Consider the following 17,440-nt stretch of genomic DNA (forward strand, 5'->3'; position numbering starts at 1 on the left):
TATGTATTGTGTATAGTGTTAGCCAGGTGCTACTCGTATGCTTCGTTAAGCAAGTGGGCCTTAAAGGTAGATAGAGAGGGTGCTAGTCGGATATTGAGGGGTGGGGCAGTCTGTAAGAGGTTTAAGGGGGAGAGGGCTTTAGATACAAAGGGGGTAAAGAGAAGACATCCTTGAGCAGAACGCAAGAGTCGGGATGGTGCATAACGAGAAATTAGGGATGAGATGTAAGGAGGAGCAGAAGAGTGTAAAGCTTTAAAAGAAGAGGAGCAGAAGTTTTAAGAGGAGAATTAAGTGTGTGATACGGGATTTGATAGGAAGCCAGGAGAGGGATTTCAGCAGGGGAGACTCTGAGACAGATTTAGGAAAGAGTCAAGTAATTCTGGCAGCAGCATTTGGGATAGATTGTAGGGGAGGCAGGAAGGCCGGACAGCAGGAGGTTACAGTAATCGAGATGGGAGAGAATGAAGGTCTGTGTCAGAGTTTTGGCAGTCGAGCAACAGAGGAAAGGGCGTATCTTTGTAATATTGCGGAGGAAAAAGCGACAAGTTTTAGATACGTTTTGAATGAGAGAGGAGAAAGTGAGAAAGTGAGCTTCCACAGCGACAGGATATTTGTGAAGGATTCTGCAGATATACCTGCAGGTGATCAGGATGTATGCACCTCTTTTATTTGTACAGCGCCAGCCATGTACATAACGCTTCATAGCAGTCATACACGAGAAATAGGAGACATAATGGGAATAAGTACTACAGACATAAAAGCAAACATTAGGAAACGAAATCCCTACCCAGAAGAGCTTACAATCTAAGGCTGAGATCTGAAGGTGTGCTAAACATAACCTGTGTGTGATAAAGAATGTGCGTGTGCCTGGCCAGGGGAAGATATGTAAGTTATGCTGCAGATGTGGTGTGTGACTTGTCAGTTCCCAGATAATGTGAGGGAGCACGTCACGGTGAGCAGTGAGCAGAAGCCGGGCTTCCTGGAGCGTCTCAGTGACACTGCGGGGGGGATGCTGGTTGGGCTCCTTGCCTTCTCACTCTCCTTTTACCTGCTGTTTACTAATGAGGTGAGTGTGAAACCCCCACAGACTATGCATGACCCAGGCACACTGCAGTGATAGGAAATACATCAAACTCCATAAGTCCGGGGGGGGCAGCCGCATTATAGGAGGTGCCACGTTTTGTCTTCAGAGTTGTTATCTTTATAGAAACAGTAAAACTAAAGGCAGATCAGAACCTTCTGGCCCCCACCCTGCATATGTTCCTACTTGCTGTGAAGCCTCAGACCCTTTTTGGGATCTCCTTTAGAAACAATCTTTATCTTGCCATAAGAAAAATGGGTCTCCATGGCAAAAGCAAACCTTCAAGAAGCATCAACTTATAAACGCAAACTTTGACGGCAGATAAAACCCACTTAGCCCTCCTTGTCTGGCCAGTTCCCTAATGTGCTGTAAAACGTCCGACCCTATTTGATCCCTGGCTTTCTATTGTATGAATGATTTAGCCTTGTGTCTATCCCAAGCATGTGTGGATGCCCTTACTGCAGGGGACTCCCCAACAGGTCAGTTTTCAGGATATCCCTGCTTCAGCACAGCTTACTCAGTTGAAGATTTGGGGGATGGGGGCGGTTTTGAGGACTGGAGTTTAGAACCCCTGCCACCCTCTATACTTATGATTTTGGAGGTTATTCCATGAACCCGCCACTCTTCCTCACGTCCCCTGAACCCGTCACTCTTCCTCACGTCCCCTGATCCTGCCACTCTCCAGCTTCAGAGAATGACCTCTTGTAGCAGCACTCCTCTTTCTCTAACAAAATGCTTCCCCTCTGCAACGTGTTGGAAACCTTTACTATATTTGAAAGATTCAGCCATATCCCCCCTCTCCTTTCTCCCCTACAAGCTGTACATGTTGGGGTCCTTTAGTCTTTCCTGATCCATTTTATGCTGCAGAGTGCACCGTACTCTGTGAAACGATGTCGGCCTGGTCCGAGGTGATCTGATTGTAACCTCTTTGGTAAACAGATGTTAGATTGAGCGCACCAGTTGCCGTTTTGTTCCACGCAAGCTCTCATCTTACTCTTTCCAACAGGGTTTTTAAATCTGATGCTCCATTCAGAAGAGGTGTGTTTGAAATATTAAGTGTCCGGGAGGTTAAAATGAAGTTCTCCCCAGAACCCAGCGCAGTCTAAAGTTAACAATGGGAACCTCCGACGCCAGAGATGAAGAAAATCATGGTTTTAACACTAAAAGGACCTTTTTTTCTTTCTTTAAAGAGCAGTTCATGCTCAAGAAGCAAGATACTAACATGAGTTAAACTAATGTAGGCTTTGTTTGGGTGGGGGTTCTTCTTTAACCCTTTGGCTGCCCCATGACCGATGCTACATCTTGGGGTTTGACACTACTGGGCCTCCATGATGTAGTAGCTACGTCATATGCTAGTTTTGGAGGGGCGATTGCGTTCTATTTCATTTGCAGCAGCACAATAACACACAATACCAGTGCTCCTCTAGTAGAGGACTGTGACTAATTTAATGTGTAGTGCCACCCAGTGATAAGAAATTATAATGTGACTACAAAATGTAAAGGATCTATATACAAATCCGCTTAGGATACACTGACTATATAACAAAGTCACTTGGTAAAGTCTCGCAAGTACGACCAATCAAACGATGATTGATATTCGTTCCTGCTGCCCCGAAAACTCACGGATTTTCCAAATCTACAACGAAGATGTTTGCAAAATAGTTCTCTTTGGCGCAGTCCCTCAAGAGAAAAATGTTTCTAGTGGGATATGGAAGAAAACAGACACAAAATTGATGTATAATATATTAATCCAATACCAAGTAAGTTAAAAGCTATATTAGTTGCATAGAAAATGGTGTGCAGGCCACTGAGGGTTACTCAGAGGCTCCCATTTATAGGTATTCTCAAAGAAAGTGGGAACCTTTTAGAAAGGAGAATGTACATAGCGTTATTCTGATCCCAAAACTACTTAATACAAATAAAACAGAAGCAATCACACTCACGGATTCCCCGGTCTTTAAAGCGTAAAATAGACCGGCTGCAGATCCCGCAGTTAGCAGTGCCGACTCAGCTGGAAGTCCGCTGTGGGTGTGCTGGCCCGTCTTGTACTCGCTAGATGCTGATATGCTATTGGTTTCCTCCATCGCGTCCAGAACACACCTCCCACATGAGGATGGCAGTGAGCTGATTGTCGGGCTGCCGTCCCTGTAAGCTCCGATTTCACAGTTTCAATGCAAATGAGCCCTACGCGTTTCACGACAACTCTGGCTGCTTCGCTCAGGGGTATGAAGTCAGGTGGGATCTCGGCTCCCTTTTATATCTTCCATTATTGATACAAATTTAACTGGTTAGTTGCCAAACAGGTATCCAATCTAAAAACCTTAAAATGTGGTATAATACATCTATCACAGTGGTACACAACTCAAATATAGGATTGACAGATTAAACAATAAAGATAATAATATAAGAGAGAGAGAAATATATAGGTGACAATAAATCAACATAGAATGAAAAGAATCATCAGAATATAACAGACTTGAAGGATAATGACTTTAGGCTCTAAATAGCTTAATATACTGTAGCCAAGAATCATGATCTAATGATAACTATTGCTACATAAATCCAAAAATTAGACTAACTGAAAATGATTATTAACGTATTTATTTTAAGCAAAAACAATATGAGGAAGCTCATTGGAATGTATCAATTGTAAGCAAACAATGTAATTACTGTGGGCACAGAGTGGGAGAAATGAATATTGTGGAGCGCTGCACGTGGTCTGGCCGGCTGTTCGACAGACGGACGTCCTCTTCCATTCTGTATCCACATGATCACGGCGAGCCTGTGGTGCCCCGGCCCTCTGACACTCAAAGGGTTAAGATAATTTGGTTATTTGGTTTACAAGTTTTTACCAGATTAAAGCAGGGGGTCTCCGGAGCTGAACTGTGTTAATTTCGGCTCCGGGGACCCCCTGCCTCCAGAGATGCTAACCTCCGTATGGGTGCCGGTATCTCTGGGGAATTTAAATGTTCCTATTGGCCAGCGTGACCGGAAATTGCACCGGATGACGTCACGGCTTCCTATTAGCCGGCGGGACATTTAAAACGCCGCCATTGTTAGGCGCACAGTTTGTCTGACTGCAGAGATACTTACCTCTGTCGGGGCTGCTGGTATCTCTGGAAGCAGGGGGTCCCCAGAGCTGAAATGAACACAGTTCATCTCCATAGACCCCCTGCTCAATCCTGTAATAAAAAAAAAATGATGACGCCTGTATTGCTGCTTTAAATAGAACAGGATTCGGACACTGACGCAGGCTTCTGTTCTTCCCCTGCAGGGCCGGGCTGTGAAAACCGCAGCCTCCCTCGATGAAGGGCTTTCTGTCGTGGTCCCGCTAAACCTTATCCACACAATAAACACTCAAAACGAAGGCAACCTGGTGCACTTATCGGGCTCACTCAGGACATCTAAGGTCAGTGTGAGAATGTCGCACGTCTCACCAGGATACATGGGCTAGCGTTTGTACTGCCTGTCCCTATTCACTTGGCTCCAACAATGTACACAGCACTTCAGATATTATACAGGCAAATGTAATATAAATAGGGGTGAAATATAAAAAAATAGGGATAGCGTCCCTGTTCTGCAGAGCTTACAATCTTATGTGAACAGAAGTGAATATAAAGTGCGCAACAACAAACAATATATACGTGATAAAGTGATATACTAGAGTAAATATTGTGACCTTTGTAAAATTGGAGAGAGCGTCTGCAGCTGCGACACAGGGGATAGCTCAAATAACCCCTAGAGGAGACAGAATAAAAAGAAGACACAGCGCACAACGCTCATAGTGCATTAAAATATATATAATGTGATACAAATAAAGGTGAGTATTAGGCGTACATTTAAGTAAGAAAAACAGGCATTGGAGGGTTATTGTTACCCATACACCACTCGGGACGACAGTGGAGAAGTCTTCAGTGTGCAGACACACCACTCCTGGCGTCACGGTCACTTGCACCCAGACTGGGTCTTGACTGGTAACCAGCTCCTGTTGTAGATAGCAGTTCAGCAGGGCTCACAATACACGCAATGTCCTCAGATAGGGCAATCTTTGCAGCAACACAAACCACGCTGTCCTTCACTCCGTCCGGTACTTCCGTATTGGTGACGTCACTCGGGAGCGTCAGCGCGTCGTAGCCCTTCCGGACAGCGTTATGGCCCGCAGGAGGATGTTATATAGTCCAAGAGTCCAAAAAGTTCTCAGAGCAGCTAGAGTTCTATTATCCAACGCGTTTCGAGACAGCTAGGTCTCGAAACGCGTTGGATAATAGAACTCTAGCTGCTCTGAGAACTTTTTGGACTCTTGGACTATATAACATCCTCCTGCGGGCCATAACGCTGTCCGGAAGGGCTACGACGCGCTGACGCTCCCGAGTGACGTCACCAATACGGAAGTACCGGACGGAGTGAAGGACAGCGTGGTTTGTGTTGCTGCAAAGATTGCCCTATCTGAGGACATTGCGTGTATTGTGAGCCCTGCTGAACTGCTATCTACAACAGGAGCTGGTTACCAGTCAAGACCCAGTCTGGGTGCAAGTGACCGTGACGCCAGGAGTGGTGTGTCTGCACACTGAAGACTTCTCCACTGTCGTCCCGAGTGGTGTATGGGTAACAATAACCCTCCAATGCCTGTTTTTCTTACTTAAATGTACGCCTAATACTCACCTTTATTTGTATCACATTATATATATTTTAATGCACTATGAGCGTTGTGCGCTGTGTCTTCTTTTTATTCTTACAATCTTATGTTTAACTTTAGACCATGATCTCACGCCGGGTAATAATTTAGACTTAGTGAGGCCGTGCGACTCTTGGAAATAAAAGCCACGATCTGCCGCCCCCGCAGAGCGAGGGGGTTCATGCGGTTCCCTTGTGATTTGTGACGCGTTTATTTCCCCCCCCCCCCCCGTCTTTGTGTTACTGCAGCCCCTGTACGATCCCAACTACGGGGTTTCCATCCATTGTGTGAAGCTGAAGCGTCAGGTTGAGATGTACCAGTGGGTGGAACTGGAAGACTCAAAGTAAGAGAATTGTAGACGCTGTGTATTTTTAGAGCAGTTAGGTGCTGGTCCCATCGGCTTTAGGGCTTGATTCACTAAGACGACTTCCCTGTGCTGGAGAAGGTTTTATTCCCGTTCTTTTGCATGGCGCTAATCTGTTCTCTCATGCTTGGAAATGGCCTCGCCGCATATTGAATAGGGGTCAGATACATGCTGCTGCTTTAGGTAGAAGATACATTTCATTGCTGCATCTGTTGGGTGCTTCTCTGGGGGCTATTCATTAGACTTCGATAGTGCCGTTCAGGATACTCACATGGGAGCTCCCATGTGAGTTTCTGTGCGATCGTGCCCCAGTCGGCACTATTGCAGTTTAATGAGTTACCTGCTCTGACTTCTCTGGCCCTTCAGCTCATGGATTCAGTGACAGGGTGAGGAGGAGATGGTGGAGGTAATTACCTGGGGAAATCTCCCTCAGTGTTCAGGTACGTAACATTTTTTTCACACATTGGCGTCCAGTTGTCGCTTAGCAAGCTGGATATTGCCCGGTTACACCCGTAATCTCTGCAAAGTGAATCCTGATGTGGGAAAACCAGCACTCCAGAAGTCTCTTCAACATGATTAAAAAAGGGGCTTTAATGTGGGCGTATCGCGTTTCGGTGAAAACAGGGGCAATCAAAACGTTGATCCGTCCACAATAAAGTCCCTTTTTCTATATATTGAACAGAGCTCTGGAGAGCTGGTTTTTCCTCCTCAGGATTCACTTGGTAGAAACCTTGTGACATCCTTTAGAATCCACATAATTTGCTGTTCACGCCGAAGCATCCATTATTACCACCAATCAAAGGGCACCTGATGGACTCACCAAAGGCTTTAACTGGTAACAATGTAGAGCGAGAATACAGGATCACACCGCACTCCAGCTGCTTTCAGGTACCTTTAATATTATTCACTCCAAGGCTGCGTCCAGGGTCAGCGCTTAGGTGCGCTGACGCTTCTCAGTGAGCCCCTGCAGCCGCAATGAGAGCGGCTTTAGCAGGGGCTCGCGCACGCTTCCGCAAGCGTGCGGAAGCGTAGGTCACGTGAGAGGTTCGTCCAATGAGGGCGAACCAGCTCCGTGACGTCACAGGCCCCCCCGACACGCCCCCGGACGGCGCGCGAACCAAGGCCAGGGAAAGCACTCGCTTTCCCTCAGCCTCCGCGCGCCTCCGCACCGCTGCAGTCCTATGGACGCAGCCTAAGGCAGCAACATATTCCAGTGCGCCGTAGAAGGGAGGAGGAAATACAGGAAAGTAATATAACCAACCTGTTTTATATTAAATGTGTTATCGCATATATTATTGCATACTGATGAGGATCCTGCTCTGAAGAGCTTGAAATCGTATTCGGCGGTGACCTGATTGATACTGGGACAATCTTTTTGTCTGCAGAGAGTATGAAGAAGATGGTGAGATGAAAAAGGAGACGAGATACACCTACAGTAAGTACTAGTCACTTACCTGCTCTCTGTTCCTGATTTGTGAGGTCACGTTAATGGAGCAATTCAAGGGGGCACATTTTTTTAGAACATATAGAATTTCTTTCTAAAATATAAATAAAAAAAAATATATATATATATATATATATATATATATATTTGTCACTTTTTTTACCCACCATAACCTTAATAATTGTGGTGATTACCTAGTCTATAGTCTCAAACCAGCTTAGCCATTACAACCAACCTCACACTGATGATACCCATCAAGGTTGAAACATGTCTGTGAGTGGGTTTGCATCTCATCCCAGCCTCTGTCTAAAAGCTGTTTAAAACAGCATGCATTGGCTTGTGTAATACGAGCTTGAGACAAAAGGTGGCACTGAGTGCTCATTTGCATGTCATTTCCCAGAATCCCTTGCTGCAGTGGAAGCGCTGTGTGCTGGGCGATAATGGTGAAAGACAGGGTTGCAGACCTGTCTAAGACATGCAAATGAACATACAGTAATATTTACAGTTGCTTTATATATATATATGTTATTGTTATTTTACAAAGGATTGAAGCAGGGGGTCTCTGGAGCTGAACCCCGTTCATTTCAGCTTCGGGGACCACTTGCTTCCCGAACTACAGGCACCCGAAGGGGGTCTCGGTGTCTGAGCAAAGTTTCAAGCTCCCGCGTCACGTGGACCAATAGGAAGCCTCACTGAATGATGTCACGGCTTCCGATTGGCCCGCAGGACGCGGGAGCTTTGACAAGCCGCCACTATGTGATCCCTGCTAGCGGAGCGGCTGCCGGCATCCCCATGGAGGTAAATATCTCCGGAAGCTGAAATTATTGGGGTTCTGCTCCAAGTACCCCCTGTTTCAATTCTATGTAACAAGTAATAATTGCCCACTGGGATTACCCCTGTAACAGTGACTGAGGAACGTTATCCCAGGCTGGTGACCGCAGGATCCTCTCTGTGTGTTTTCACTAGACACAGAATGGAGGTCGGAGCTGGTGAGCAGCAGACATTTTGACAGAGAGATCGCCCATCGTAACCCCAGGTAACTCTCTCTGTCCCTCTCTTACTGCAAAACACCAGAAGGAAGCGCAAAAATACAAATATAAATATTACAGGCAGATGAGATGAGAATAGAAAGCTCAGAACCACTGACCTAGTAAATAAGGGCTAAATCGTCAGGTGTGAGAAAAGAACAGGAGGAAACATCTTCTGTAGAAACATGTGGATACATAGAAAGGAGCAATTCAAGCAATATCCTACATGTGTATTTAAAAAAAATCAGTTCTGTAGTATTAGATACTACCTTTTTTTTATTTTAAAATTCAATGCCATGTTTAATGAGTTTTATTATAATGAGCATATTTTGATTGCTATAGCAGGCTTTAGCGCCCAAAGTGAATGCAATGTACTGTACAGCTCTGATCACTGATTTCAAACCTCTCTTCCAGTGCTATGGCTGTGGAATCCTTCACTGCCGTCGCTTCAGACGTGCAAGTTGGAGGTTATTATCTTTCCAAAGGTAAGCACATTCTCTCCCCCTCCCCCCCTCCCCCCCCTCTCCCCCTCTCCCTGCCCCCTCCGCCCTTTTTGTGAGATCCTAATTTGATTATTTTAAATGAAAACAAGATCCGGCTAATGAAAACCAAACCAAGGCTGTTTAGAAAGATAGCGTGAGTTACTTTATTTACATGTGGAGCTGCTCACATACAGTAGACTAGCTGGGGGAAATAACTCATTCATCATTCTCACTAGATGTAACTAAAGCAGGGGCAGCCAACTCCAGTCCTCAAGGACCACCAACAGGTCAGGTTTTCAGGACATCCCTGCTCCGGCACTCTTTGACTGAGCCACTGATTGAGCCACCTGTGCTGAAGCAGGGATGTCCTGAAGACCTGTTGGTGGCCCTTGAGGACTGGAGTTGGCCTCCCCACTGAAGTAAAGGGTTCACAGGTCCTCTCTTTGCTCTGTTCAGGGCTGGTTGAAAAGATCGATAACTTCAAGCAGATGAGCCTGTCCCAGATGGTGAACCCTCACGCTGACGTCACTGCTCAAGACCATTATTTTTACCAAAGTGCCGACCACAGAAATCCAGAGGTGCGTGTCCCTGCAAAAGCAATGTCCTCATTACAAACCAAAGCACCAACCCAGCGTGAGAGCAGCCGGCAGGAAGGAGTCTGGGAGTTCTGCTTGAAATTGGAGCGGAGAGATGAGCCAAAGAGCATTTTCAGTTCCCTAGAACTCTCTGAACCAGTTACCTTGTAGCTATATGAATCTCGTGCATGGACCCACAACATGGATACAGTACACAGTCTCCTCTCACTTGTGTCGGCAGCTCTCTGCGCTACAGTTATCAACCATTCCCTGGGCATCAAGCACCCACATCTTTACTTTTGACATCCTAGTGCAGGGGAGGCCACCAATAGGTCAGGTTTTCAGGATATCCCTGCTTCAGTACAGATGGCTCTGTCATAATGAGAGCCACCTGTGCTGAAGCAGGGATATCCTGAAAACCTGACCTGTTGGTGGCCCTTGTGGACTGGAGGTGGCCACCCCTATCCTGGTGAGTTAATGGGGATTATACTTGAGCAAGATACAGGTGATGAAGGCAGTGCACTGCCCAAGATGCAGGAGGAGGCTCACGGCTGCATAAAAACGATTTATTTCATAAGGGGATCACACATCCAGCAACAGTAGGTAACACACCTACGCGTTTCGGGTTATACTTGAGCACCTAAAATCCTACACAGGGTGATCTCTCCGATTGTATGAACAGGCTGCATACTCGGGATGTGGTCTCACAGTATATACAGTACCAGATGCTGTACCTGTGGAGATATAGGAGAATTCTCTCCCCGTGATTGGTGCTTCGATGTCGCTATACACTACCAGCTGATCACTACTGTCACTTACTTACAGGTGGGAGACCTGCGTATTTCTTTCTGGTACGCTGGTGTGGCTATCGGCGGCGCTCCTTTCGGACCAGTTGACACGGTAACTATATACCTTTCTCACTGGGTTTCACATTACTGCCATAGAAACATATTCCAAGCGCTGTGTCAGTGGTGCGGGAGAAACATTTACAAATAATTTGGGAAGTCCTAGTTAAGAGCGGCACTACAAGCTGCATGGCGGTTTTTAATTACAGGCTTGAAGCAGGGGGTTTCCGGAGCTGAACGGTGTTAATTTGAGCTCTGGGATCCCCTGCTTCCAGGGATACTTACCTCCTTAGATGCTGCTGGTATCCCTGTGAATTTTAAGTCCCAGTCACACCGGTTGACGTGATGGCTTACTATTGGCCCGCGGGACATTTAAAGTCGCCATTATGTTAGGCACACAGTTTCTCTGCCTGCAGAGATTCTGGCGTCGCTACGAAGGTAAGTATTTCTGGGTGCAGGGGGTCCCCGGAGCTGGAATGAACACAGTTCAGGTCCGGAGACCCCCTGCTTCAAGTCTGTAATAAAAGATAAATAACAATTTAAACCGCCTGTTCTGCTGCTTTCATTCTAATGCAATATGTACCCAGAGGAATTTACATGCAGGAAACGGAAGTAGAGTTGAAGAAAGAATATTTAAATCCTGTTTGGTGTGTGCTGGTATTTTTTAATACATTCTTCAGGGTAAGTCCGTATTTGCACAAGTGAGACAGCCCGGCAGGGGATGGTTCTAATCTGATGTTCTTGTGTTCGGTTTCAAACTCAGGTGAGTGTGATCGCCCGTCAGAGCGGTGAAGAGCTGGTCACATACCAAACCAAGTCTGGGGACATTCTGGAGCTGTTATACCTGGGAGCTCACACAGCAGAGGTGAGCAGAGTCATCACATCCCTGCACACAGTAACAATGTAACACGGGCACATCCCTGCACACAGTAACAATGTAACACGGGCACATCCCTGCACACGGTAACAATGCAACACGGGCACATCCCTGCACACGGTAACAATGTAACACGGGCACATCCCTGCATACAGTAACAATGTAACACGGGAATATCCCTGCATATAGTAACAATATAACACGGGAATATCCCTGCATATAGTAACAATGTAACACGGGCACATCCCTGCACACGGTAACAATGGAACACGGGCACATCCCTGCACACAGTAACAATGTAACACGGGCACATCCCTGCACACAGTAACAATGTAACACGGGCACATCCCTGCACACGGTAACAATGTAACACGGGCACATCCCTGCACACAGTAACAATGTAACACGGGCACATCCCTGCACACGGTAACAATGTAACACGGGAATATCCCTGCATATAGTAACAATGTAACACGGGCACATCCCGGCACACGGTAACAATGGAACACGGGCACATCCCTGCATACAGTAACAATGTAACACGGGAATATCCCTGCATATAGTAACAATATAACACGGGAATATCCCTGCATATAGTAACAATGTAACACGGGCACATCCCTGCACACGGTAACAATGGAACACGGGCACATCCCTGCACACAGTAACAATGTAACACGGGCACATCCCTGCACACAGTAACAATGTAACACGGGCACATCCCTGCACACGGTAACAATGTAACACGGGCACATCCCTGCACACAGTAACAATGTAACACGGGCACATCCCTGCACACAGTAACAATGTAACACGGGCACATCCCTGCACGCGGTAACAATGTAACACGGGCACATCCCTGCACACAGTAACAATGTAACACGGGCACATCCCTGCACACAGTAACAATGTAACACGGGCACATCCCTGCACACAGTAACAATGTAACACGGGCACATCCCTGCACACAGTAACAATGTAACACGGGCACATCCCTGCACACGGTAACAATATAACACGGGCACATCCCTGCACACAGTAACAATGTAACACGGGCACATCCCTGCACACAGTAACAATGTAACACGGGCACATCCCTGCACACGGTAACAATGTAACACGGGCACATCCCTGCACACGGTAACAATGTAACACGGGCACATCCCTGCACACAGTAACAATATAACACGGGCACATCCCTGCACGCGGTAACAATATAACACGGGCACATCCCTGCACACAGTAACAATGTAACACGGGCACATCCCTGCACACGGTAACAATGTAACACGGGCACATCCCTGCACACAGTAACAATGTAACACGGGCACATCCCTGCACGCGGTAACGACGGAACACGGGCACATCCCTGCACACGGTAACAATGTAACACGGGCACATCCCTGCACACGGTAACGACGGAACACGGGCACATCCCTGCACACGGTAACAATGTAACACGGGCACATCCCTGCACACGGTAACAATGTAACACGGGCACATCCCTGCACACAGTGACAATATAACACGGGCACATCCCTGCACACAGTAACAATGTAACACGGGCACATCCCTGCACGCGGTAACAATGTAACACGGGCACATCCCTGCACACAGTAACAATGTAACACGGGCACATCCCTGCACACAGTAACAATGTAACACGGGCACATCCCTGCACACGGTAACAATGTAACACGGGCACATCCCTGCACACAGTAACAATGTAACACGGGCACATCCCTGCATACAGTAACAATGTAACACGGGCACATCCCTGCACACAGTAACAATGTAACACGGGCACATCCCTGCACACAGTAACAATATAACACGGGCACATCCCTGCACACAGTAACAATGTAACACGGGCACATCCCTGCACACAGTAACAATATAACACGGGCACATCCCTGCACACAGTAACAATGTAACACGGGCACATCCCTGCACACGGTAACAATGTAACACGGGCACATCCCTGCACACGGTAACAATGTAACACGGGCACATCCCTGCACACAGTAACAATATAACACGGGCACATCCCTGCACACAGTAACAATGTAACACGGGCACATCCCTGCACACAGTAACAATATAACACGGGCACATCCCTGCACACAGTAACAATGTAACACGGGCACATCCCTGCACACAGTAACAATGTAACACGGGCACATCCCTGCACACAGTAACAATGTAACACGGGCACATCCCTGCACACAGTAACAATGTAACACGGGCACATCCCTGCACACGGTAACAATGTAACACGGGAATATCCCTGCACGCGGTAACAATGTAACACGGGCACATCCCTGCACGCGGTAACAATGTAACACGGGCACATCCCTGCACACAGTAACAATGTAACACGGGAATATCCCTGCATATAGTAACAATGTAACACGGGCACATCCCTGCACACAGTAACAATGTAACACGGGCACATCCCTGCACACAGTAACAATGTAACACGGGCACATCCCTGCACACGGTAACAATGTAACTCGGGAATATCCCTGCATATAGTAACAATATAACACGGGCACATCCCTGCACACAGTAACAATGTAACACGGGCACATCCCTGCACACAGTAACAATGTAACACGGGCACATCCCTGCACACAGTAACAATGTAACACGGGCACATCCCTGCACACAGTAACAATGTAACACGGGCACATCCCTGCACACGGTAACAATGTAACACGGGCACATCCCTGCACACAGTAACAATGTAACACGGGCACATCCCTGCACACAGTAACAATGTAACACGGGCACATCCCTGCACACAGTAACAATGTAACACGGGCACATCCCTGCACACAGTAACAATGTAACACGGGCACATCCCTGCACACAGTAACAATGTAACAAGGGCACATCCCTGCATACAGTAACAATGTAACACGGGCACATCCCTGCACACAGTAACAATATAACACGGGCACATCCCTGCACACAGTAACAATGTAACAAGGGCACATCCCTGCACGCGGTAACAATGTAACACGGGCACATCCCTGCACACAGTAACAATGTAACAAGGGCACATCCCTGCACACAGTAACAATGTAACAAGGGCACATCCCTGCATACAGTAACAATGTAACACGGGCACATCCCTGCATACAGTAACAATGTAACACGGGCACATCCCTGCACACGGTAACAATGTAACAAGGGCACATCCCTGCACACAGTAACAATGTAACAAGGGCACATCCCTGCATACAGTAACAATGTAACACGGGCACATCCCTGCATACAGTAACAATGTAACAAGGGCACATCCCTGCACACAGTAACAATGTAACAAGGGCACATCCCTGCACGCGGTAACAATGTAACACGGGAATATCCCTGCACACAGTAACAATGTAACACGGGCACATCCCTGCACACAGTAACAATGGAACACGGGCACATCCCTGCACACAGTAACAATGTAACACGGGCACATCCCTGCACACAGTGACAATATAACACGGGCACATCCCTGCACACGGTAACAATGTAACAAGGGCACATCCCTGCACACGGTAACAATATAACACGGGCACATCCCTGCACACGGTAACAATGTAACACGGGCACATCCCTGCACGCGGTAACAATGTAACACGGGCACATCCCTGCACACAGTAACAATGTAACACGGGCACATCCCTGCACACAGTAACAATGTAACACGGGAATATCCCTGCATATAGTAACAATATAACACGGGAATATCCCTGCATATAGTAACAATGTAACACGGGCACATCCCTGCACACGGTAACAATGGAACACGGGCACATCCCTGCACACAGTAACAATGTAACACGGGCACATCCCTGCACACAGTAACAATGTAACACGGGCACATCCCTGCACACAGTAACAATGTAACACGGGCACATCCCTGCACACAGTAACAATGTAACACGGGAATATCCCTGCACACAGTAACAATGTAACACGGGCACATCCCTGCACACAGTAACAATGTAACACGGGCACATCCCTGCACACGGTAACAATGTAACACGGGCACATCCCTGCACACAGTAACAATGTAACACGGGCACATCCCTGCACACAGTAACAATGTAACACGGGCACATCCCTGCACACGGTAACAATGTAACACGGGCACATCCCTGCACACGGTAACAATGTAACACGGGAATATCCCTGCACACGGTAACAATGTAACACGGGCACATCCCTGCACACAGTAACAATGTAACACGGGCACATCCCTGCACACAGTAACAATGTAACACGGGCACATCCCTGCACGCGGTAACAATATAACACGGGCACATCCCTGCACACAGTAACAATGTAACACGGGCACATCCCTGCACACGGTAACAATGTAACACGGGCACATCCCTGCACACAGTAACAATGTAACACGGGCACATCCCTGCACACAGTAACAATGTAACACGGGCACATCCCTGCACACAGTAACAATGTAACACGGGCACATCCCTGCACACAGTAACAATGTAACACGGGCACATCCCTGCACACAGTAACAATGTAACACGGGCACATCCCTGCACACGGTAACAATGTAACACGGGCACATCCCTGCACACAGTAACAATGTAACACGGGCACATCCCTGCACACAGTAACAATGTAACACGGGCACATCCCTGCACACAGTAACAATGTAACACGGGCACATCCCTGCACACAGTGACAATATAACACGGGCACATCCCTGCACACAGTAACAATGTAACACGGGCACATCCCTGCACACAGTAACAATGTAACACGGGCACATCCCTGCACACAGTAACAATGTAACACGGGCACATCCCTGCACACAGTGACAATATAACACGGGCACATCCCTGCACACAGTAACAATGTAACACGGGCACATCCCTGCACACGGTAACAATGTAACACGGGCACATCCCTGCACACAGTGACAATATAACACGGGCACATCCCTGCACACAGTAACAATGTAACACGGGCACATCCCTGCATACAGTAACAATGTAACACGGGCACATCCCTGCACACAGTAACAATGTAACACGGGCACATCCCTGCACACAGTAACAATGTAACACGGGCACATCCCTGCACACAGTAACAATGTAACACGGGCACATCCCTGCACACAGTAACAATGTAACACGGGCACATCCCTGCATACAGTAACAATGTAACACGGGCACATCCCTGCACACAGTAACAATGTAACACGGGCACATCCCTGCACACAGTAACAATGTAACACGGGCACATCCCTGCACACAGTAACAATGTAACACGGGCACATCCCTGCACACGGTAACAATGTAACACGGGCACATCCCTGCACACAGTAACAATGTAACACGGGCACATCCCTGCACACGGTAACAATGTAACACGGGCACATCCCTGCACACAGTAACAATGTAACACGGGCACATCCCTGCACGCGGTAACAATGTAACACGGGCACATCCCTGCACACAGTAACAATGTAACACGGGAAGATCCCTGCACACAGTAACAATGTAACAAGGGCACATCCCTGCACACAGTAACAATGTAACACGGGCACATCCCTGCACACAGTAACAATGTAACACGGGCACATCCCTTCACACGGTAACAATGGAACACGGGCACATCCCTGCACACAGTAACAATGTAACACGGGCACATCCCTGCACACGGTAACAATGTAACACGGGCACATCCCTGCACACAGTAACAATGTAACACGGGCACATCCCTGCACACGGTAACAATGTAACACGGGAATATCCCTGCATATAGTAACAATGTAACACGGGCACATCCCGGCACACGGTAACAATGGAACACGGGCACATCCCTGCACACAGTAACAATGTAACACGGGAATATCCCTGCATATAGTAACAATATAACACGGGAATATCCCTGCATATAGTAACAATGTAACACGGGCACATCCCTGCACACGGTAACAATGGAACACGGGCACATCCCTGCACACAGTAACAATGTAACACGGGCACATCCCTGCACACAGTAACAATGTAACACGGGCACATCCCTGCACAC

At 47.4% G+C, this 17,440-nt stretch overlaps 1 protein-coding gene across 3 annotated transcripts in view; it reads left to right on the forward strand.

Annotated features, from left to right (window-relative positions):
- The window catches only part of TMEM43 (transmembrane protein 43), a 268,845-nt gene that overhangs the window by 234,777 nt on the left and 16,628 nt on the right, over positions 1-17,440 (forward strand). For 2 of the 3 annotated variants that reach the window (XM_075574617.1, XM_075574614.1), the window contains exons 2-10: positions 923-1,066; positions 4,356-4,490; positions 6,005-6,099; positions 7,506-7,555; positions 8,531-8,600; positions 9,007-9,077; positions 9,531-9,652; positions 10,475-10,549; positions 11,258-11,359. In XM_075574617.1, coding sequence (XP_075430732.1) covers positions 1,010-1,066; positions 4,356-4,490; positions 6,005-6,099; positions 7,506-7,555; positions 8,531-8,600; positions 9,007-9,077; positions 9,531-9,652; positions 10,475-10,549; positions 11,258-11,359 — 777 coding nt within the window. In that variant the 5' untranslated portion in view covers positions 923-1,009. The remainder of the gene's footprint in view (positions 1-922; positions 1,067-4,355; positions 4,491-6,004; positions 6,100-7,505; positions 7,556-8,530; positions 8,601-9,006; positions 9,078-9,530; positions 9,653-10,474; positions 10,550-11,257; positions 11,360-17,440) is intronic. The other variant, XM_075574616.1, reaches the window with a different exon arrangement.

This window comes from Ascaphus truei, chromosome 17 (genome assembly GCF_040206685.1).
Source record: "Ascaphus truei isolate aAscTru1 chromosome 17, aAscTru1.hap1, whole genome shotgun sequence".
NCBI lineage: Eukaryota > Metazoa > Chordata > Amphibia > Anura > Ascaphidae > Ascaphus > Ascaphus truei.